At 51.2% G+C, this 22,198-nt stretch overlaps 9 protein-coding genes across 9 annotated transcripts; 6 read left to right on the plus strand and 3 right to left on the minus strand.

Annotated features, from left to right (window-relative positions):
• Window positions 1-243: 243 nt before the first annotated feature.
• PtrM4_121460 (fungal specific transcription factor domain containing protein) lies at window positions 244-2,935 on the minus strand (the record flags this gene model as incomplete). Its single annotated transcript, XM_066108472.1, has 7 exons — window positions 244-784; window positions 838-1,081; window positions 1,131-2,033; window positions 2,081-2,532; window positions 2,637-2,700; window positions 2,750-2,825; window positions 2,882-2,935. The coding sequence occupies 7 exons, from the start codon at window positions 2,933-2,935 to the stop codon at window positions 244-246; spliced, it is 2,334 nt and encodes a 777-aa protein (XP_065961657.1).
• Window positions 2,936-3,730: 795 nt separating this feature from the next.
• On the plus strand, window positions 3,731-3,928 carry PtrM4_121470 (uncharacterized protein; the record flags this gene model as incomplete). Its single annotated transcript, XM_066108473.1, has 1 exon — window positions 3,731-3,928. The coding sequence occupies one exon, from the start codon at window positions 3,731-3,733 to the stop codon at window positions 3,926-3,928; it is 198 nt and encodes a 65-aa protein (XP_065961658.1).
• A 164-nt stretch (window positions 3,929-4,092) lies between these two features.
• PtrM4_121480 (uncharacterized protein) lies at window positions 4,093-5,611 on the plus strand (the record flags this gene model as incomplete). Its single annotated transcript, XM_001935411.2, has 3 exons — window positions 4,093-4,188; window positions 4,251-4,839; window positions 4,977-5,611. 3 exons carry the CDS (start codon window positions 4,093-4,095, stop codon window positions 5,609-5,611), a joined length of 1,320 nt encoding a protein of 439 aa, XP_001935446.2.
• Window positions 5,612-6,100: 489 nt separating this feature from the next.
• Window positions 6,101-7,920, plus strand: PtrM4_121490 (uncharacterized protein; the record flags this gene model as incomplete). The annotated part of the gene is made up of 2 exons (XM_066108474.1): window positions 6,101-6,890; window positions 6,938-7,920. The coding sequence occupies 2 exons, from the start codon at window positions 6,101-6,103 to the stop codon at window positions 7,918-7,920; spliced, it is 1,773 nt and encodes a 590-aa protein (XP_065961659.1).
• A 1,587-nt stretch (window positions 7,921-9,507) lies between these two features.
• On the plus strand, window positions 9,508-10,838 carry PtrM4_121500 (Atrophin-1 multi-domain protein; the record flags this gene model as incomplete). The annotated part of the gene is made up of 2 exons (XM_001935412.1): window positions 9,508-10,159; window positions 10,216-10,838. The coding sequence occupies 2 exons, from the start codon at window positions 9,508-9,510 to the stop codon at window positions 10,836-10,838; spliced, it is 1,275 nt and encodes a 424-aa protein (XP_001935447.1).
• Window positions 10,839-11,032: 194 nt separating this feature from the next.
• Window positions 11,033-12,209, minus strand: PtrM4_121510 (glutamine amidotransferase; the record flags this gene model as incomplete). Its single annotated transcript, XM_001935413.2, has 2 exons — window positions 11,033-11,880; window positions 11,999-12,209. The coding sequence occupies 2 exons, from the start codon at window positions 12,207-12,209 to the stop codon at window positions 11,033-11,035; spliced, it is 1,059 nt and encodes a 352-aa protein (XP_001935448.2).
• A 2,731-nt stretch (window positions 12,210-14,940) lies between these two features.
• PtrM4_121520 (LysP, Amino acid transporter) lies at window positions 14,941-16,649 on the plus strand (the record flags this gene model as incomplete). The annotated part of the gene is made up of 2 exons (XM_001935415.2): window positions 14,941-15,425; window positions 15,476-16,649. The coding sequence occupies 2 exons, from the start codon at window positions 14,941-14,943 to the stop codon at window positions 16,647-16,649; spliced, it is 1,659 nt and encodes a 552-aa protein (XP_001935450.1).
• A 2,886-nt stretch (window positions 16,650-19,535) lies between these two features.
• PtrM4_121530 (uncharacterized protein) lies at window positions 19,536-20,135 on the minus strand (the record flags this gene model as incomplete). Its single annotated transcript, XM_001935416.2, has 1 exon — window positions 19,536-20,135. The coding sequence occupies one exon, from the start codon at window positions 20,133-20,135 to the stop codon at window positions 19,536-19,538; it is 600 nt and encodes a 199-aa protein (XP_001935451.2).
• Window positions 20,136-21,759: 1,624 nt separating this feature from the next.
• On the plus strand, window positions 21,760-22,197 carry PtrM4_121540 (uncharacterized protein; the record flags this gene model as incomplete). The annotated part of the gene is made up of 1 exon (XM_066108475.1): window positions 21,760-22,197. One exon carries the CDS (start codon window positions 21,760-21,762, stop codon window positions 22,195-22,197), a length of 438 nt encoding a protein of 145 aa, XP_065961660.1.
• Window position 22,198: the final 1 nt, after the last annotated feature.

Genomic DNA, 22,198 nt, shown 5'->3' on the forward strand with positions numbered 1-22,198 from the left:
TACACGCGGAAACCTCCAAACATCATTGATCAGCAGAAATACACGAGAGAATTTCCAAACGTATACCAGAATATTTTCAAAACGTTGGTGAAGTAGAAAAGAAGACAACCATAATGCATTAAACTGGTACACCTAGCAATGTCTAGAGTGGAGAATACTCTATGAGACCTTTTCTTCAAAAACTCCCCTCTCATCTAAAACGCCGTTGAATGCGAATCATAACGGCCTACAATAGCTAAGCTTTTACATGTCCATATCCGGCATCTGCAAGTCGTCGCCGGGTTCCATGAGATTCATAAGATACCGAGAACCTGAGAACCAATCTTGCATGGGGTTGTGGTTTCCGCGTGGTTGTCCAAAGCCGACACCCATTGCACCGGGAGTGTTAGTGGCATCCGCAAAGTCCATACCGGGAGAGGTGCCACTGTAGCCATCCATTGGCCAGCCAGGGTCGGGGTTCATCAGGCCCAACGCACTCAGATAGGGGTCGAACTGTGACATGGCGTTGAGATCGAGTTGTGTGTTATCCGCCGCAGCGTAATAATCTGATTGGTTGTTTTGTGCAAAATTCTGGGATCGATTGGCGGCATCCTGTGTCTTGGCTATTATGTAGAGTCTGGCAACCCGTAAGAAGAGATGGCACATCCTGTAGAGCTTGTCTGCTCCTTCGGAAATGGTGCGGCAGGACTCGAGGCTCCCAACGAATTCCGACAGTGAGTTGAGATCGGCATCGAGATTGGATGTGTCTGCTGTTTGGATGGCATTACAGAAGATAACGATAAAACTATGGTATTCAGTTAGCATGACTAGTACGTGATTTGTAAACGTTTGACGTACGGGGTAAAAGGTGCCTGAAGAATGGACCAGTGTACATAGCCTGACCATAATCTTTCTTGACCTTTCTTGTTAAATTGTGCATTTGCTCTCATGTGCGCTACAAGAGCCTCTCTTGATGATTGAAGACAAGCTTGAGTGAAAGCCATGTTGCCAGGGCTTACCGCACGTTGAATGAGTGCGCATATGGAGTAGTGCATAACAACATCAGAATAGAAGAAGATATCTTGGGCACGTTCAAAAGATCCTATGCTGATTAGATGGTTGTTTTGCTCTTGGAAGACTTCGCGACATACCTGAAATATATTCATCTGGGTCGGCATCCTTGTTGGTAGTCCGGTGTACGTATCGCTTGTATTGAGAAGGGCAAGGTGTCTCGTTGGGACTGCGGCCTATCCCTTCCGGCCGTTGTGAGACAAAGCTCATATCGTCATCTAGTCTTGAGAGTTTTAGAACTGATGCATCGCCTCGCTCGTACCAAGCCTGGTTCATCGCTTGAACAAGCTCGATTGCGGTTTGTGTACGCTCTTCAGTTGACCTCAAGAAAGCAGCGGGGCAGAAGAGCTTTTCGTAAGTCGACCCTTGCACGCGTGCAACCTTGATCCAATACGACAACAAGTGGTTTCCTTCAGGATTTTTGTCACCCGGCTCACTTGGAACGAGAAATGGCAAGGAGATGTCCCAATCCTGTAGAACACTGGAGCGACCCAAACGCAGCGAAAGAGTTTTGTCGAACATGTAGATCATCCAAAAGATTTGTATCTTCGAATGCCTCTCTGCGGGAGTGTCGTTGACCATGGTGTTGATACGGTGATAACCCAAGTTCTGACATAAGCTTGCTGCACACGACGTCATGATCCAACATAAGGAGGCCTTGCCCATCTCAATCGCCTGTGCAGCACCAAATACTAGGGCCAATATGTTCTCATAGCTTGCCGGCAGGAATATGTCCAGTTGACTCAAGGCTACATCTGATTGGCGTTTGCAAATAGCAGCGTAGGAGGCATATTCGGATACGTCCATGTTGGCTAGAGGGAACGTCCGGAATTCGTTGAATAAGTTCTCCAAAACGCCGTAGGTAAGTACGCGTCGAGCAGCACTACATGTTCCCGGATTGTGGTATGCGTCTTCGGAGATTTCCTTTAGGTTAGCCATCCGGAGGTACGGGAACGCTAAAGCGAAGGCCATGGTCGGATACTCTGCTGAGATTAGTCATGGCAGAGGAACGTCCGACGCTCGTACTCACTTATTGCCTTATCCAGCACTTTGCATACCACGGGCCAAGGCGGGCTTTCTAGCTGCGTAGGATCGACTTCGGCAAGGGAGCGATTGATTGGCGCATTACCTGACGAAGTGTTTTGTTGCTGGGACACCATCTCTGATAGAGCGGTAAGGGCCATCTTGACTTCTTTATTTTCACCAATTGAAGGTGTGCTCCCAATAGCTTGCGCGAGCATCTCACGAGCATAGTCAGACTGACTGTTGATAGAGCTCTCGCCTTCGAAAGGTACAGGCGTGGGAGCATCCGCTAGCCCACTTCCTGGGCTTCTCGCGGCGCCAACGCGACTGGATCGGGACTGACTCGTGCTGTCATTCCAATCCTTTTGAAGGTCAAGGTTCCCGAGCTTTGTAGATAGGCTAGCAAGAACATTTTCAATACCCGCCAGACGGTCCTCGATACGGTCGATCTTTTTCTCGCTGAGGAAAGTCAGTTCTAGTAGATGGCTCTCTGCATGCTGTCCAGAAAATAGGAAGGCATGCCGGCACTATGGCGAGGGAATCATTGTCCCGAGTGGACTCACTATTCTTCCGAGATGTGGACTCTTTGTCGCTGGGCTTTCTGTTGGGGAGCAGTTGTTTTGCAAGCTTCGCGAATCAGCTGTGACTCAGCACGTGCACAGCAGGAGCTTCATACTTAATTTGCTAGCTCTACAATTGGAGCAAGGGAAACCTCTATCGCAGCGTATCTTGCGTGTGCGACAATTATCACACTGTATGTAGATCGTCAACAGGTGTGGGTTTTAAACAACTGGGAACATCCACTTACAGCCCGCTTGGACATGCCGCCTTCGAGCGACGCATCCATGTCCTCCTCATCCATCGTGGAAATGGCGTAGTTGGCGCCGCGTTAATGTTCCGCGGGGTGTGTGGAGAGGGAGAGTTATGGGCAGTGTTCGGGGAAATGGACTTCTCGGGTTCCAGACCCAATAAAGGCGATCGACGATGTCATTACTCGACGCCAACGATCTGACCAAACAACAACCATCATAAAGCGCATTGTCAATAATGTATCTGCATATAGTCAGATGGCATGCTCTGGCACGATCAGAAGTAGCTATACTGTGTACTACGTGTAGATGTCGTAAAATGCCCTGACAACCCGCTCTTCGGAGACAGGTGCCAAGAAGACCCGCTCCCCGATTGGCCCGGATGGGTCGGGTCGTATGCGGTCCAACTTGGCATGACGGGAAGGTTGAGCAATCTGACACCTCGCCAGACAACAGCGGACGTGAGCTGTACTCATCATTCTCTGGTAGCGATATGGACTCCACTACACAATTCGAAGACAGACCCGAAAACCCCAAGAACACGTGATAACCCATTAGCCTGCGCACTCCAAGGGTTACTACCCAGTAGGGGGTCTATTGGATCGCTGAAACGGTCTTGGAGAACAGTCGATTTGCCGTCGAAACATTGGTTTGTTTGTTTGGCATACCCTCTACGACCAGACGGCTAGGTACAATCCACGACTTAGCCCTCTTAGGGTCCTTCAGGGGCTCCATTGAAAAACACAGGATCGTGTCCTTATCCTGCCGTTCTCCCGTGTATACGAATATAATTGGCATTCCATCTCCGCTATAAGGCATCGCTACTCTCCCTCACGGTTTACCCAACCATGTCAAAACCCGAAGAGATATCACAAACTCCTTTACAACAAGATGACAGCGATGGAAAAGCAAGTGGGACATCCGTAGATGATGGCGATGGCGATGGCGATGGGACTCGTGATGAGCCAAAAGATGAGTCGAATAGCTATATTGTGGGTCTCCTAAACTTGAAACAGTTTGCAATTTTGGAAAAATCACAACGTTAACGTTAACGTAACGACAGCGCATTTTCAAGTACGCAGATCGGACAAGTTGGATACTCAACATCATAGCGGCCATCGCAGCTATTGCCGCGGGAACCCTGCTTCCGCTACTGGATCTAATCTTCGGAAAATTTGTGTCGTCATTCAATGGATTCGCAACAGGTTCAATGACACCAGCGAAATACCGATCTGAAGTGAACAAGTATACTCTATACCTTGTCTATCTCTTCATCGCAAAGTTTCTCCTCGTCTACATCCATTCTGTAAGTACCTAGATTGAAATTACCAGCATCCCAGGTCTCACAAGAATACTTACATGGCCCAGACTCTCATGTCTATTGCGGCAATACGCACCACCAAAGCCCTACGCATGGACTTTCTCAAACATATCCTTCGCCAAAACATTGCATATTTCGACTCGGAAGAAGCCGCCTCGGTCTCCGCCCAGGTCACCACCAATTGCAACAACGTCAACAATGGCATCTCTGAAAAGCTATCGCTGACAATCCAGGGTGTATCAACATTTGTCTCGGCCTTCGTCGTGGCCTTTGCCGTTAATTGGAAGCTCACCTTAATAACCATCAGTATCGTGCCGACGATCCTTGTCGTTGTCAGCATTTGTATCGGTCTCGATGCGAAGAATGAGGACCAACTGTTACCGATATACTCCAGAGCTGGACAACTTGCCGAAGAAGTCTTTTCGACTGTACGCACAGTTCATGCGTTTTGGCTGCATCCTTTGATGTCGCGCAAGTACGACAAGCTGCTTGGCGATGCAATGGATGTTGGCATGAAGAAGTCGCCAATATATGCGGTGATGTTCTCCACCGAATTCTTCTGCACATACTGTGGGTATGGACTTGCGTTCTGGCAGGGCATCCGCATGTTTTCTAGGGGCGAGATCAAACAGAGTGGTATGTAATACTTCCATGTTGGGCTAAAATCTACTGGAATGGTTCCTGTCGATCAGTTGTAGTACAGTGTTGAGTTGAGATGGGGCCTGAGAGACTACATATCGCTCAAGAGCGGCACACGATACTAACGCGTACAGGCGACGTCTTCACCGTTATTTTCGCCGTTATAGTCGCAGCAAATGCGATGACAACAATAGCTCCCCAGATAATGGCCTTCACAAAAGCCGCTTCCTCCGCCACCGAAATCTTCAAAACCATCGACCGCAAATCTGAAATCGACCCCCTGAGCGACTCGGGCATAGTACCGACTAAATGCACCGGCGTCGTGGAAATCAAGGACATTGAATTTGCTTACCCGGCCAGACCTGACATCACGGTCTTGAAAGGCTTGACGCTCTCGGCTCCTGCCGGCAAAACGACAGCTCTAGTAGGGTCATCGGGCAGCGGCAAATCCACAATCATTGGGTTGATAGAGCGCTGGTATGATCAGAGTAAGGGTACGATATGGATTGATGGTGTAGACATACGCGAGTTGAACCTAACATGGTTGCGCACCAATGTGCGCTTGGTACAGCAAGAGCCCGTTCTGTTCTCTGGTACTGTATATGAGAACGTTGCTGCCGGTCTTTTCGGTACCGAAAAGGCTAGCCTGCCGGAGGACAAGCAAAGAGAACTTGTCGAGAAGGCATGCAAAGATGCATATGCGCAAGAGTTCATTGAGCAGCTACCACAGGTATGCTCTGCCCTTCACATCCGTGAATGGATTCGCTAACGGAGAAACCAGGGCTACGATACACAACTCGGAGAACGTGCTATGAATATCTCTGGAGGCCAAAAACAGCGAATAGCCATTGCACGTAGCATTGTTTCAGAGCCGACTGTCCTACTCCTCGACGAAGCCACGAGCGCTTTGGACCCAAAGGCGGAGAAAATCGTACAGCAGGCGCTTGAGAGAGTCTCTGAAGGCCGCACTACGATTGTCATTGCACACAAGCTCTCGACTATCCGAAATGCCGACAACATTGCAGTCATGACTGGTGGCGTTGTGGTTGAACAGGGCTCACATGATCAACTTCTCGAGGCGAATGGTGCATATGCTCGTCTCGTCAGGGCTCAAGATCTTGGTCAAAGTCAAGGTGAAGATATTTTGAATGAGGATGATGATGCTGAGAAGGTTGCGCTGGTACGTACTCAGACCCAGGTATCCGGTAGTGGTCAAGAGGCAAAGCAACCGGACAAGGACAGCATCAACTACAGCCTGATGAAGTGTACCTTCCTGGTGCTTAAGGAGCAGGGTGAAGTTTGGAAGAGCCTCCTGGTCTGTTCAGTCGCTTCTCTAATTGGAGGCGCTACGTTTCCGGCTCAAGCAGTACTCTTCTCTCGCGTTGTCGAAGCCTTCCAGCTGCCTCCTGCACGGGCCGTGGACCGAGGCGACTTTTTCTCGCTAATGTTCTTCATTGTTGCAATCGGTAATCTGGCCGTCTACTGCGCCGTGGGCTGGTCGAGTAACATTGTAGCACAGCATGTTGCAAGGAAGTTTCGTCGTGAGATTTTCGATCTTCTGCTCAAACAAGATATGGCTTTCTTCGACGACCAAAACAATGCGAGCGGTGCACTAGCGTCGAACATTTCGGCATATCCCGACAACCTCCGCGAACTGATGGGTTTCAACTTGTCACTCATACTTGTCAACATTGTCAACGTGGGCGCAAGCTCCATTCTAGCCATTGCGGTTGGTTGGAAGTTGGGACTGGTAATAGTTTTTGGAGCCTTGCCGTTTATTATTTTTGCTGGGTACCTTAGGATCCGACTTGAATTCAAGCTCGAAGAACTCACTGGCAAGCGCTTCGCCAGCAGTACCGCACTTGCTTCAGAAGCAGTCTCGGCCATTCGCACGGTGTCGAGTCTCGCACTGGAACGACACATCCTCGCCACATACGAAAATCGGCTACGCGGTGTCGCACGGGATGGCATCAAAGCTCTGTTCTGGACCATGTTCTGGTATGGGCTGTCGCAGTCAGTATCCTTCTTGGCCATGGCGCTTGGTTTCTGTAAGATATTTGTTTCTACTATCATCTCCGTAGCTAACGGAAAGCAGGGTACGGTGGTCGCCTCGTCAGTACCGGCGAGTACACGACTAGACAGTTCTTCACAGTCTTCATCGGTGTCATCTTCTCCGGGGAAGCAGCTGCCGCGTTCTTCTCTTATACGACCAGTATGACGAAGGCGGCAACTGCGGCGAACTACGTCTTTTGGCTGCGTAGGCTGAAACCTGCTGTACAGGAGGATCCGACGAAGCCACCTTTCGATAACGAAAAGGGCCAGGGTTCAGTGCACATGGAGATACAGGATGTTGTTTTTGCATATGAATCTCGGCCACATGCAAAGGTCCTTCAAGGCATCAATATCGACGTACGTCCGGGGCAATTCATCGCGCTTGTGGGTGCTTCAGGCTGCGGAAAATCGACCATGATTCAGCTCCTTGAGAGATTCTACAATCCAGTCAAGGGGCAAATTCAATGCGATGGCCGATCGTTGGTGGATCTATGCCCGCGCAAATACCGATGCGACGTGTCCCTCGTTCAGCAAGAACCTGTCCTCTACCAGGGGTCTGTTCGTGATAACATCGCCATGGGCATCGAGACCGAGGTCACGGATGCGCAGATTGAAGCCGCAGCCAAACAGTCCAACATATCCGATTTTGTCGCGTCTTTGCCGGATGGCTTCGCAACCATGTGTGGTAACAGGGGCACACAGCTGTCGGGCGGGCAACGCCAACGCATCGCCATAGCCAGAGCGCTGATTCGAGAACCGCGTCTACTTCTCCTTGATGAGGCTACGTCGGCGCTGGATACCGAGTCTGAACGCGTGGTTCAGGCGGCGCTGGAGGAAGCACAGAGTGGGCGGACCACCATCGCTGTGGCGCACCGTCTCAGTACGATCAAGGATGCAGACTTGATTGTTGTCTTTGCACGGGGCAAGATTGCCGAGAGTGGAACTCATCAAGAGCTTCTCGCGAGAAAAGGAGTATATTATGAGATGTGCCTGGGGCAAAGTTTGGATCGAGCGATACCAGGCTGAGGGTTGAGCTTGCATTTGGAATGCTCATTGACCCCTTTCTTCTATCCCGAGCCTGAAAAGCCTTGTTATATATCATAATTATAGTGTTGTTAATTGTTAATTGTTAATATACTTTGTGTGTCTAAGAGACGCCCTTGGGGGTTAGTAGGCAGATATTGCGCATTGAATGCCAATCGACGCGGAGACTCTCCATGGTACAACGTGCTGTTTTGAATCGTGCTAGTTCCACGGCAAAACAAGCGTTTGCATGGCAGTGGCATGGCAGTGCCGTTGGTGTACAATCAATTTGAAATGTGCGCCATGTACTATTTTCAGCTTGATGACTATGATGACAGTTTGGTGTTGGGCAAATCGGCAGCGTTGAGTGGCGTCATCGGAATGACAGACGGACCTCGACACGAATCCAAATCGGCATCTGGATAAGAAGATACGACATGCAACCTTACCCCACAAGAAGGTAATTTGAGATAAATGGTTGCGCCCAGAGGTAGAAAGGATGTTGCAGTTGATGCGGGAAGAAGGGCGCCCGCACGCCTGATTATGCTCAGGCCTCATGTATCGGCCAGGGTCCTACGGTCCTACGCCACAGATAGTCCCGGGACTCTACCCGGTGTTTCCCGGTTCCTGGCTTCACTTCACTTCTACACCCGGACTTGATAGCACCCGTACAGTACTAACAACTGTCCCTGAAGCTGTCAAACCATGTGCATGGCCCTTCACCCCCAACGGGGAACTGACTGCTGGCCTAGATTGGCCTTGCCGCCCGCGCTAGAATGCAATTTACCCATCTTGTGCACAGGTCCTATGTCGACGTGGCGCACTAGGCGCGTCATGCCTTTCATTCCATGAGGCACTCTTGCGATAGTCAGTTAAGAACTCTAACGCTTACATATGCCGTCGCCGCCCGTGTGGACGTGGTGAAGCACAACGCGCTGCATGATGGCGCGGTCAAACCGCCAAGCTGTCTCAGCATTTCGCTACACCCAACCACCAGCCTCATACAAGCACCGAGTTCCTGCGGCTACATTGCTTAGCATCGCGCCATTCATTCCCATTGCTGCTTGCTCATGTCGATCCTGCACCTCATGTCATGGTCGTTATTGAGCCTTAGTTTCAAGGACATCAGCTTCCCCCAAATCGCATCGCAGTCGTTTCAATGGCATCTGACCCCCGAGAGCTGGGGATCAGGGAAGTTCCAAGTAGACCCACTGATTCACCCATTCGGAGACGTTGCGCGACTGAGGCTAATTGACCCTGCCCGGTAAACTCCCAAGCCGTCATCCCACACTTGAAAGCATTGGCGGCTCCATCCTTCTGAAGCTTCACTCTCCTCTCCACTTCTTGGTTACGTGGAATCGCACGTTTACCGCACATTGAACCCCTTAGGAAGCTAGGCCTCCATATTCAACACCTTCTCCGTTGAACGGATACATTCTTTTTTGCTTTTTTGCTTTCTGGAGTTTTCTGTCCTGGAGACGTTCCCTAATACCCTAGTTTGCTGAACTCGTTCCGCGAACTACTACGTTCCGACTGTGTGAGCTCGGGATACGCCTAGCTACCTAATACTCTTTACCAATCACATCAACCATGGCACACTACCAATTACGGCGGCCATCACCCGTCACAATCTTCCCAAGGCGCGTCCGTCGACAAGCCGCCGCTACGTCGTCATCGGCTGCAATGGAAGAGGAGGAACCAGAAAGTCCAGGCTCTCCGCTAAGCAGCCCATCATCCGCCGGCTCTCAATCATCTGACAGCGAATCGGATTCTGATGACGAAGAAAGTGCGAAGAAAAAGGACGAGAAGAAGCAACAAGAATTAAAGTCGGCATCAAGTTCCCCTGCAGCGTCAACTGCAGCATCATCAAGGCCCGTACAAACACTCGGTCCCGACCCCACTACAGCTTCATCACAAATGCCACTCGCATCCTTGATCAGCTTGATGAATACGTCAAACGCTTCATCAATACCCCAAATTACAGGTACGACTCTGTCGACAGTGCCACGTCCGACCATTACGTCGACCATCACAGAGATTAAGAGCCAGACTGAAAGAAAAGAACAATCAGCGCCAACAGCCACGGCACCTCCGCCACCATCACCATTTTTACCCACCACTGCAAGAGCGGGGCAGAATGCGCCGAGCAGTATGCCACAGGAGACGTTGCCGCAAGATGCAGAACAGCGGCCGATAATGACAAGTGAGGCCAGGATAGCGGCAATTGTCTTGGGTGTACTAGGTACGTCATCGTCAAGATTTCTTTGAAAGAATACATGAACTAATGGCCCAATACAGGTGCTGTAGCCCTCCTAGTCTGCGCAATGATCCTATTGAGGCGTCGCAAGCGCAAGGACCGAGAAAACCACGTACCTCGTGGTCCCGACGCCTTTAACCCGTCCAACACCAACTCAGCCATTGCACCCGAAATTGTTAATGTACCCGACACCGCACATACAGGTGCCGCATCTTCTGTCTTCACACGTCTCAATGGCGGCGCCAGCGGCGGTGGCGATGGCCATATAACACGCAGCACGGACCGTAGCAACACGCTCTTCGGCGGAGGATCATATTATCGGCCAGAAACTGTTTCCACAAACCGCAGCATGTCGCGCATACCACCACAAACACCAAACCCCTTTGCCGATCCACCGCTCAACAAGGCATATGATGTGCTCAACAACCGGCCACGAAGTACAACGCTAACGGATCGAGGGAGCTGGATGAACAACCCGTTTAAGAATCCGGAGAGCGAAAGATTTGATCCTTTTGGCGAGTTGAAAGACAAGGCGAGGAGAGAAAGATTGAGGTATCTTCAGGAGGCGAAGAGGGAGGCTGAGCTGCAGAGGCAGATGGAGCAGAAGGAGGCAATGGGTTTGAGACCGGATGGGATGCCTTTGGATCAGAGCGGGTATAGGTGAGGGAGAGGAGATATGTGTTGATACGATAAGGAGATATAATATAAAGAAATAACCAAAATTTTGTCAAAGATGGTGCCCCTAAGTTGACTTGTCACGTGTCTGTGGTGCGTGATAGGCATGGCATAAAACTAACCCCAACGGGAAGGACAAAATGTGTACCCGACGACCCCTACATTCCAAGAAATATGCAAACTTCAGGTCTCGGCGTCAAACTTCGGATCCTTAGCATTCAATGCTTGATCATACTCAATCTGCACCTCATGCTCCATACCATCCTCACCCACCATAAGCGCGCAATTCTTCCCAATCAGATGCCACTCCTTCTCATCATACGTCGTCGGCTCACTTGCAACAATCGTATGCTTACCCATCTGGTCCGCCTGCGCAATAACCTCGGGATTCACAGCTGTCAACGAGTCTGGCAGTCCAGGATATTTAGTGTTCAATGTGGTGCCCGCAAACTCGGACCAGTAGAGCGAAGGTGGCTGCTGCGTAGCGTGATTACGGAAGCGAATAGCCAGCATCCTGGAGCCGTCGGTGGTGCAGAAGTTGAGCGAGTTTGGTGTGTTTTCGGTGGGCTTGAGCTTGGTGGCTTGCAGGGTGAGGATTTGGATGACGGTTTTGCACATGGCGGCGAACATTTGATCAAGAGGGTAGGACTCCTCCCATGTTGAGGCGGCGCCACCGTTGGTTAGGTTCGTCATGTAGAGGGCGGCAGCGTGCTCGGAGTCTGTGCTCCCGAGGATATTGCAGTAGGCGTCGAAGGAGAGCAGGTCCGTCATTTCGCGGCGGATGGCGGAGAAGTTTGAGATTACGCCGTTGTGCATGAAGACGTGGCGGCCGAAGACAAAGGGGTGCGAGTTTACTTGCGTTACGACGCTGCCGCTGCTGGCGCGAATGTGGGCGAAGACACAATGGGATTCGGTGTTGTGGCAGAGGGACTTGAAGTTGAAGTCGTTGATGGGTGGTGATTGGGATTTGTAGAGGGCTGGGCGGAGGCCATTTATGTGTTTGATGTAGGAGGAGGTGGCTTTTGTGTACCCTGAAATGTGTGAGTTTTGATGACTTGAACGGGGTAGGACGGTATTCGCAATGATCATTACGCTATAGTTAGGAGGAATGTATGAGGGTCCAAGGTACAAACACGAAAGGCCACATACATGCAATACCCAAGCCATCCATATTCAACAATGAGTTGCGCATTCTCAGGAGCTGGTCTGCGTCATGTAAATCCTTGTCTTCATCGTGTGGCAGGAGTTTTGGCAAATAATGCTCAGAGCACTGTTTGCTGATACTGTTGGCGGGTGTGATGAGAACATCGGACAAGAGACATGGCTCCGTGGGGGAAATGTACGCAAACCAGCGACACATGATGGCGCTTATCGTCGAATATACTGATTGCTGAGATGATTATCGGAGTTGATTGATGCCAGTGCGGATCTTATACAGGTATGTGAAGGAACTACCGTAGTGGAGTGTTGCACTACAGCTCTGTTGATGCAGGCACAGATACGTGTAGCCGAGTAGTAGGTGAGGTCTCAACGTTGGTGTGTGTAGGCGTATTGAAGGGCACGTATCACGGAGAGTGTGAGGAAATCAAGATGAGAGATTAAACGTGGAGATGGTGGGCGATGGTAGATATGAGTAAAGATAACGGGAATAATGAAGATGGGAAAGCGCGTGCGGAACGCGCAGGGTAACCAAAGCACGAGGATACAAGACGCAGACAGAAGTTTAGGCTTAGAGATTATTTATGACTTTTGAAGAAGGGGCCAAAAGGTCTCAGTGCATGGTCAGCCAACGCACGATCAGCCACGTTACATGGACATATCGAGATACCTGGTGCCTGGTGGTGCGGGGCAGACAGGAGTGGGGCAACTTGCAGCTCTGAAGAAGGTCTGCGCTTCAGCAAGGCTATCCACATGCTTGTGTAAGAAAACAAAGGTTGTCAGCTCCGGGATCCAAATGATTTGTCCATGTACCGCTACATGTATTACGGTCTTCATGGGGAACCCTCGCCTGTCACGTGACACTACTGCTGCGGGTGAGCGTCACCTTAGCACGTGCCGTCAAAATTGCGTGGTTCCATTCCAGTGTTCCAAAGCTCTCGATTGACCGACGCGGTTAGACTGCGATGTTTACAGCATGTTCATGTAGTGTCATGTGATGCTGATCGGGATGCGGCTCGTTCCGATGAGGCTCTGCGCAGGGCTTTCGTCTAGAACAGCCTTATGGGAATCCCGCGGAGAAGAGCACGAGTAGGCAGTTTGCTGAAGGTGGTATGCTGCAGACCAGGTATCCTTGGTATGTATGGACAAAATCCCTGAGCCATGATAGAGGCGTAGTCTAGATAAGTCTTGTGGCCATGTCTTCCAAGTCCTAGACTCTCCTTGCGACGCACTTCACGGGCCGCCGCTAGAAGCGCAAAGGCAAAAATGAGAGCGGTAGCTTCTGGCCTGTTTTCCATGCAGAGGTCTGTGTACGTACTGTGATGAGTGAAGGCCGCTCTTGCCTAGTTGACGTTGTGAGCCTCTAATGCGTGCACTTTTGCTTCCGGTCCCGGACAAGTTCTCATGCGACGGTCCGACGGCTGCGGGGTTCAAAGACATCATCTCGCTATCGTGACTCTCCATCCCTCCCTCCCTCGCTCCCGTAGGAAACTCATTTCTAAGCGCATTATTATTCTGATCCTTCGCCGTTCGCCCAGCCATTAATGGGGTAACGCCGGAGAACCTCCACATCAAAGGAAACAGCAACCGACTAAGATGCAGGGCCCCTGAACCGAGGACAGGACTCGTTGTCTTTTTTCGCATCTGTGAAGCCATGATTGGGAACTGATATGCGGGGTCTCAGCTCAAAGATGTGGTCAACCTACCACCTCGCAGCATTCGTGCAAGGGGCCGCGACTGTAAGAGATGCAAGAGAAGGCTGTCAGCGCGGCTGAGAAGGTGCAGGCTTGGCCCATGCTCAGCTACGATTCTTGGGCTGCATGGCTTCGCAAGCACGATGCCGTCATTGGTTTTGTACAAGCCGGGGGGCTCCACGATTCCAGGTTCCACCCTTCCAACGCGCGCCCATCGCAAACTAAGCACCGGCGAGTTATACCTTGTTATCAGCCGAGAGGCGGCTTTGAGGCTTCGACGGTGCGGCTCCTAACACCTTGGACCGCGGCTCCCACCACGCTCACAGCGGTATCAGACGACCTTTTTCTCACAAAAGATGCGAGCCTCCATCTCTGGACTCTCATGGGCAGGCTGCGCGCTATCTTCCACCGCCACCCGTCTCTACATGCACCTACAAACCGCCGGCAGATCGTGCACACGCAGCCTGAATACCGCGCTGGATTACCTTCCCTAACCTGTCTCCTCGCATAGTGGACGACCTGGGTCCATGTCAGGATATCGCGACCACCAGCTGGTGCGTACACCAACACGGGTCTATGTCGTCTGCCCAGTATCTGCGACCCTGCGTTAACGGTTAGCCGCGTTGGCTCACAGCGAGAGAGACGTCTCCACTGCTCTCGATGGTCAAGGCGCCCTCCAACCGGTTACCTTGAGTGGCGCCGCCTAGGTATGCTGCTAACCACTCTCCATTCGCACGCGACATAACGAGCGGGGTCGCGGGCGCCGGGGTTTGTTGAAAACTCTGTGCCGCTGCCGATAATCCCATGCCCAGAATCGCGGGAACCTCGACTAGGCCCTTTTCGACTAGTCAACGCCGTATGCCTAGCGCCCTGCCAAACCACTTTTGTCCACTAGAGCCATCCCACCGCTCACCACCGAAGAGGATCCACTAGCAGGGCAATTGCATGTGCCGTGCCTGCCTTTCGTATAAAGGTCTTGCCTGTCATGCTAGGAATCTCTCCTGGTCAAGGGCAGTTCACTTGTTTCTCCCCACCTTGAAGCCCCCTCCGTCCGCTGGCACTCAGTGCGACTTGTTTTGTAGCCCTAGCTGCTCCCCCACGCAACTGATAGTCAATCTATCTGCCCGCGTCCCGGCTCCAGAGCGACAATCCCATACCCAAGCGACTTTCCATACGCGACATCTCCCCCTTACGACATCTGCCCTTTGCCTGCGCGACAAGCCCCTTCCCACTGTAATCATGGGGCAAGAGAAGAAGTATTCTGGAGAGCTCGTCCGCGAGGAGCCACCCAGTGACGATATCCAACATGGCCATGTGTCCGACAATTCCGATGACTTACAGCGTCACCTTGGCAACCGTCAGATTCAGCTTATCGCTATCGGCGGATCCATTGGTACCGCTCTATTTGTGTCCATTGGTGGTGCCCTTAACAAGGGCGGTCCCCTTGGCATTCTCATTGCCTATGCCGGATATTCTTGCATCATTGCCCTCGTGAACAATGCCATGGCCGAGATGGCTTGCTTCATGCCTGTTTCCGGAGGCTTCATTCGAATGGCTGGACACTGGGTTGACGAGTCCCTCGGCTTCATGGCTGGCTGGAACTTCTTCTTTTACGAAGCTCTGTTGATCCCATTCGAAATTACGGCGCTTAACATTGTTTTGAGGTTTTGGAGAGATGATATACCAGTTGCTGCCATCTGTGCTGCAGTCATCGTTCTATACGCGTAAGATCACCGATCCTAAGCCAGTCATTGACCAAGCTAATACCGTCTAGTGGCTGTAACATCTTGGCCGTCAAGATATTTGGTGAAGCCGAGTTCTGGTTGTCCGGAGGCAAGGTCTTGCTGATCCTCATCCTTTACTTCTTCACCTTTATCACAATGTGTGGCGGCAACCCCCAGAAAGATGCCTATGGCTTTCGTCATTGGCGCGAACCCGGTCCAATGGCCGGCAATACCGATCTCGAACGGTTCGAGGGCTTTCTCGGTGCACTTTGGGCTGCTTCCTTTTGTGTCGTCGGCCCCGAATACATCTCCATGGTCTCCGGTGAAGCCAAGCGCCCTCGTGTTTACATCAAGTCTGCCTTCAAGACCGTCTACTTCCGATTCGGTGCCTTCTTCATCCTTGGAGCCCTCTGTGTCGGTGTCGTTCTCGGCTACAATGATCCAGAACTCGTCTCTGTACTCAAGGCCGGTGAGAGCAGCGCTGCTGCGTCTCCCTACGTCATTGCCATGAAGAACCTCAAGATCAGTGGCCTTCCCCATCTTGTCAACGCCCTCTTGATTACCAGTATCTTTTCCGCGGGTAATACATACACCTACTGCGCTACTCGTAGTCTGTACTCGCTCGCTGTCGAGGGTCGCGCACCCAAAATCCTACGCAAGTGCACCAAGAACGGTGTTCCCATCTACTGCTTCTGCGTGGTCATGGTATTTCCGTTCCTGTCGTTCCTCCAGCTGTCAGATAATTCCGCAAAGGTGCTGACCTGGCTCCTCAACATTATTACCGCTGGTGGTATCATCAACTACATTGTCATGTGTGGCACTTACATTGCCTTTTACAAGGCGTGCAAAGTCCAAGGCCTTGACCGTAAGACACTTCCCTACTGTGGGTACTTCCAGCCGTACGGCACCTGGTTCGCACTATGCTTCGAGATTGTTGTTGTCTTTGTCTATGGCTACACCACCTTTAAGCCTGGCAACTTCACCCTCGAGTCATTCTTCACCTACTACACCATGGTGGGCGTTGCTCCCATCCTCTTCATCTTCTGGAAATTCTTCAAGAAGACCAAGTGGCTCAAGCCCCACGAGGTTGATCTTGTCTGGGATGCTCCTCTGATTGATGCCTATGAGGCTTCTTTCATTACTCCACCCATCGGCTTCTGGACAGAGATGCTCCAGCTCGTCGGTTTTAAACGCAACGTTCCTGTGGACAAGCGTGCTGTTTAATTTGCTTACAATGCCCGATACGGCATGATGGATCATGTATAGCGACATGATTTGCGTTGATCTGACAGTACTGAATAACACCCTTTCGCCAGAAGCCTAAGGGCTTTGGTCACTCACTACATAGTTACAATACCCATTTGATTTGCGCATTTCAAGAACTAGCGATATAAAAATGATGAGCAGTCTGCTATTTCCCAAGCAAAAACAAATCCAAGCGACTTTCCAAGCGACATCCTAAGCAACATCCTGAGCGACATCCTAAGCGACTTCACAGGCAACATCCCAAGTGACAACCCCCATCTTCATTACAAATTCGATTGCGAAGCACCGTTTTAGACCCACGCGATACCAGATATGCGGATATACTGAACCCACTTGCTTGTGGGTAAGCTGTGCAAGCCCCTGGCGGATCCCGCCACCAGGCACGGTCGCTCTACCCGATTGAATTACAGAGTTCGCTGGGATTCTATTGAAGTGATTACAGCGCAGTCATCTCCAGATCTTGACTTGATTAGATTACGTGGAGCGTACCCAGGCATTATCGGACCACCCGAAATGCCATTCACGGATCAGCACGCCGCTATAAAACTGGGCAACGCTAGCTCCTCCCGGCTGCAACAACATTGTCTCGCCTTAAAGCACATGCAAAACTGCCTGTTCTAAAAGCGACTATCACGCAGCTCTCTATTTGCATTGTAAAGACGATCCAACACTGCGCGGAGCTAGAGGACAGTTATAATACCGCACGATGCACATTGCACAGATTCCGAAATCAGGTTGTCACAGAAGTCGCGTTTTTCGTGCCTACCGTACTGTGAACAGGAGCTCGCAGACGACAGCTCCACTCAGTCGCCAATTGCGGTTCCACTCCTATGAAACGTGCACTGCTACCCGACCAGAAAACCCCATGTTTGTACATCGACAGAAATAGCAATGTCAGATAACGACATGCTTGTTTTGAAGGCCTACCGATACGCATACGACTCAAGACTCGCTATCTACGTCCCAAAGCGTTCATTTGATCCCGTCGACCCGTACCCATGTCCCGCTTGTGGCGCACTGCACTCCCAGTGACCTCCTCTTCCATTGCCCACGCTCGCGATAGGAGGTTGCATGATACCTACTCTGCTTTCGCTCACAGCTGCAGAATACGCCAGACTTCCCCGCTCCTTCACTGTGGTTAGGCGCTCCCTACCTTGCATGCGTAAGACGTACGGTATCAGATACCGCGGACACGGGGCTCCCTCTACGAAGCGGCGCCAATTGATCTCACCGAGACGATAGATAACGGGCGTTTGGCAAGTCTGTGTCACATAAAGCTCTGACTGAGAAGTTGACTGTGGTTCAAAGTATGAATCGGCCCAGCGTTGAGACTCAGGACTCAGGGATAAGTCTAAGCATCGGCTATACCTGCATGATCAACCAGAACAAGCTGTTTTGGCGAAAAGGGGCTTGTTTAGTTACTGTACATTCATGCAGACTTGAACTTCTCTTTGATACTCCAAGTATGCATGGTAGGTGTTAAGTTTTCCGTCGGGAAAGGGGATATACGACTCAGGGAACAGGATCAGGCAGGCAAACTACACAGATATCAATGCGGCGCTACAGAGCCGGACTCCTTCGAACACCATGTCGTACTGTAGGCGCCATGTGATACTCTTAACTCGCGCATAACATAATCACACACAGGATACCCATGCCCATTCGGACAATGATAGGCTGCCACGGCCGCGGTCCCCTCGGAATCCGACTACATCGTTACGTACAGAATTTCTAGAAGCTTTCTTCCTTCCCCGCGTTGGACTACTGTACCCTAGGACGCAGCCTACTACCAAGATTCCGGGGGAGGCACGGCCACGATGCAAGGCACGTCATTCTTCACGATTGGAAGTTGTGGCTGTGTGTCAGCGATGTAGGTAGAGGCTAACCTGTGGCTGTCATCTCCTCGTGTGAGTCAAACATGGAAGAAGATGCACTATCGTAGATTCGCAAATATACATGACGTTTAAAACACAATACAGCATTATCAGACTCTCTAAACAACTTGATTTACACTCAATCAATCCTGATTTATCTAGCGAGAACACACTCATCTCGTACGCAGTCATATCGCGCATGTACGTTCTGTACCTGTGCTCTTATCTCACTTCCACATGTCACTCTTACTGACACCTGGCCATCAACCCACCCACTCGCTACACACCGCATTCTCTGCCTCTCCTTCCTCTGTAAGTAATTGGTACGCACCTCGCCATCCTTTCCATGCAGCCATCGTACCTGCGTTGATCCCATCTCGTACCATCCTATCTCTAACCGAGATCATCCGGTCCAACGGCCGACCTTCGACGACCTTCCCCCCGCGTTATCAATATTCGGCCCGTTCATATGCGTGTGGAGATGCGGATTGTAATCTTCGATGGCTGGGGGAACGGATAAATAGGCGGTGTTGGTACCGTATTTCGGGCCGAAGAAGGTGGGGTACTGCCGCGGACAAGCCTGATATGGGGCATGCATGCGTGGGGATTGGAGAGGCTGGGGGAAGTGAGAATGATGAAAAGTAAGCTGAGAACGGGGTTGAGTCGAAGAAGGGGCAAGATTAACGATTGGTGAGTGAATGGAAGAAAGCTATCTTTAGTACATGTGGCATTTTGTTATCGCCGATTTCTCGGCCCCTTCACATGCATACCAACAACAACGTGTTTCACATGGACGCGCGCGGACGCAATCGGTGGCGATAGGTGTGTAATACTGCCGTTAACCCAGAAGGTATAGAATTAACGCATGCTGAGATGGGATGTCCCATCTCATCTCGATCCAGATAGCGTAACTAGTTTCCCTTTGCGCGTAAACTTCTTCCTCTTCTTCCTCCTCCCTTTATGCCACACCTCATAACCCATACAACTGGCCCATGACATCCATCATATCGACCTCGTTGCGTGTAACCAGCGGTCTGGGGACCCACACTCTACGCACGAGTGCGTAAGCAAAGTGTGTGCCCAGAACGAGGAGTAAGGCGGGTATAACGATGCGACTGAGTATTCTGCCCCATGTGATGTTTTGCGATTTCCTTTCTACACTGTTTGTGCTATTCGAGTCCAGAGTTTCATTCCTGTCTTTCTGTATTTCTCCTTCGGTCATCGTCTTCCTCTCTTGCTCTAGTACGGTACCCCAGCTCAACCGCGCTAAGCACAGATGCCACATGGTCAAACCCGTCACGCTCAGGGCGATGCTCAGCCATGTACCGTACTCCCATGGTGACCGCGCTCTTCGCCCGAGATGCTCGTACACGACGTCCAGGGCGCGAACTGCTTGGTGTATGAGTGTGGGTACAAGAAGCATAGCGGCAGCCAGAGCGAGAATCTCTAAACACAGCATGCCTATGCGTTTGGGGAGACTGGTGGAGCGCTTAGTCATGTGCCATTCGGAGAGGAGAGAGAGGACTGGAGACATGGTGGGGTGTGTTGTGGTGGACATTGTGAGGAGCATGGTTGTTTGCTTTGGTTTGGTATTGATCCCGGGAATAGCGTGAGATTGAGGATATCGGAGGTAGTAATAGTAAAGCAACAACTGGTTTGTGAAGTGGCCCGGCGTGCAGCGCTGGTACTGTGTGCTGTGCCCTTTGGTATGTGAGGATGCAGGAGCGGGTCCGGGAATAGCAGTATACAAAGCCAACAATGCTGAAATCCCAGAGTTTTGTTATTCAATAGAATGGGATTAACGTTGCGAGGTGTTCTCGTTGTTCGTTTGTCCTTGGTGAAGGTGGCCCTTTCTCGTTTGCGACTGTCTTGCGCACCGATTTCCCTCCTCTCTTTCGTGTCCCTTCTGTCTCAACCTGTCTCAATCGAAAGCACTACCTCCCTCCTCTTCAAAGAAGCTGACTTGCTCCTTCCGCGTACCTTGCAGTTGACGCCTCGTCCCCGCGTTTCCCATGGGAATTCCGATGTCGTGTCGGTCCCACAGTATCAGGCTAACTACCCAGGTGACACACGATCCCAAACCCGGCCGTGTGTTTTTCCTTGTCGCTCAACCGGCGCCGCTGCTTTCCTCTCACTCACAGGGAAGCGACGAAGAGATGAAGATGAAGATGAAGATGAAGGAAACGGGAATGCGCATTCGTTTCCCTCCCCTTGGTCGTCTTACTCTCGCGTAATCCTCGTAATTGCACTTCTGCCCTTTTGCCCGCCAAGCCCCTCTTTGCTTCGCTCACCGCTCGGACCACTCCCCCCTGCAAAGGATGTTCCTGTCGCGGTGACTGTTGCTGTATTACGTGTGCGCCAACGACGACCAAATGCCATCCCAGTAACGATTTCAACTGTGTGCGGTTTGCAGCAAACTGAACGATACTCGATACAAAAAGTCATGCTCGTCATCAGGCCCCTGCGCCTTGTGGTAATGCGCCGTGCGCCGAAGCTGGAAGGGGATAACGGGCTTGCATGTGGAGTTGGCGCTTGCCCCGCGTTATGACTAACGAGATCCGCATTTGGTGTCGTGTTGCTAAGTCGCGTGGCGCTGTGGCAGTCTAGCCTCACGGTTCCTTGCATGAGAAGTACTGTAGTACAGCATCTGTCTTTCTGATTGAATTCCCCTACTGTCGGATCGTGAGTATCGGTAGAGACGTCGGCTGCTGGACACTTCGGCCCGACTTCGGCCCACCTTGCGCAGAGCTTAGGTATACCTTCGTAGCAGCTATGTTCGTAGACAATGAATCACCATCACCGAACAGAATGCATTCCTAGTTATCGTTATTTCCTTTCAGCACTAGTGCTATAGACCTTCCAACACTGATCAGTGATTGCTTAAGGCGATCACAGACAGCAAGGTAGAAGAGACAGACCGCATCTTCGACGAACTCCCTGACGCACGACGTTATACTCCCGGGAGAAGATTCTGTGCTAAGAACAGAGCGAGGCAGAGATAACACGAAGCACTCTTAACCTCCCTCTACAGCTGCTGGTTTAGCTTAATCCGCGAACACAGAGCGCGTCAGCAACGCAATACAACTCAACCGTACGAGCGTCTCCGGACGATCCGATCACGTACAACAACAAGCGCTGGCACGACCAACCAGCGAGACAACAACACCGACAACGCGTCAACACCCGCTAGCAAGATGGCGGATAACCAAAGCGAAATAAGCTCTGCAGACTCTGCTGAAGCTCAGAATCAACTACAGAATGAGCAATCAGAACACCTCTCAGACTCACCATGGGCCAAATTTACCGCGGAACAACTTATGGAAAACTGTCCATACACAGTTGCACTCAAGGTCATCAATACAGCTCTCTGGGGTGTACCCGCACCGGCGGACGCAAATGAGACACACGCAACAACGTGGGTCGCTAAAGCTATCCACGACTACAATGTGTCAATGGCCTGGGACGATGACCTCTTCATTGACTACAAATGGGACTTTGAAGGATGGACGAAGGAGCTATTTAGCAAGGTTGAGCGTGGTACACTAAGGTCTCTTAAGAGTGTGCTACGACACCGGGAGTATACACTGGCAACAATCACGCCAGGGTGGCGGACTCTCTCTACAACATTCTAGG

Source organism: Pyrenophora tritici-repentis, chromosome 6 (assembly GCF_003171515.1).
Source record: "Pyrenophora tritici-repentis strain M4 chromosome 6, whole genome shotgun sequence".
In the NCBI taxonomy this organism is placed as follows: domain Eukaryota; kingdom Fungi; phylum Ascomycota; class Dothideomycetes; order Pleosporales; family Pleosporaceae; genus Pyrenophora; species Pyrenophora tritici-repentis.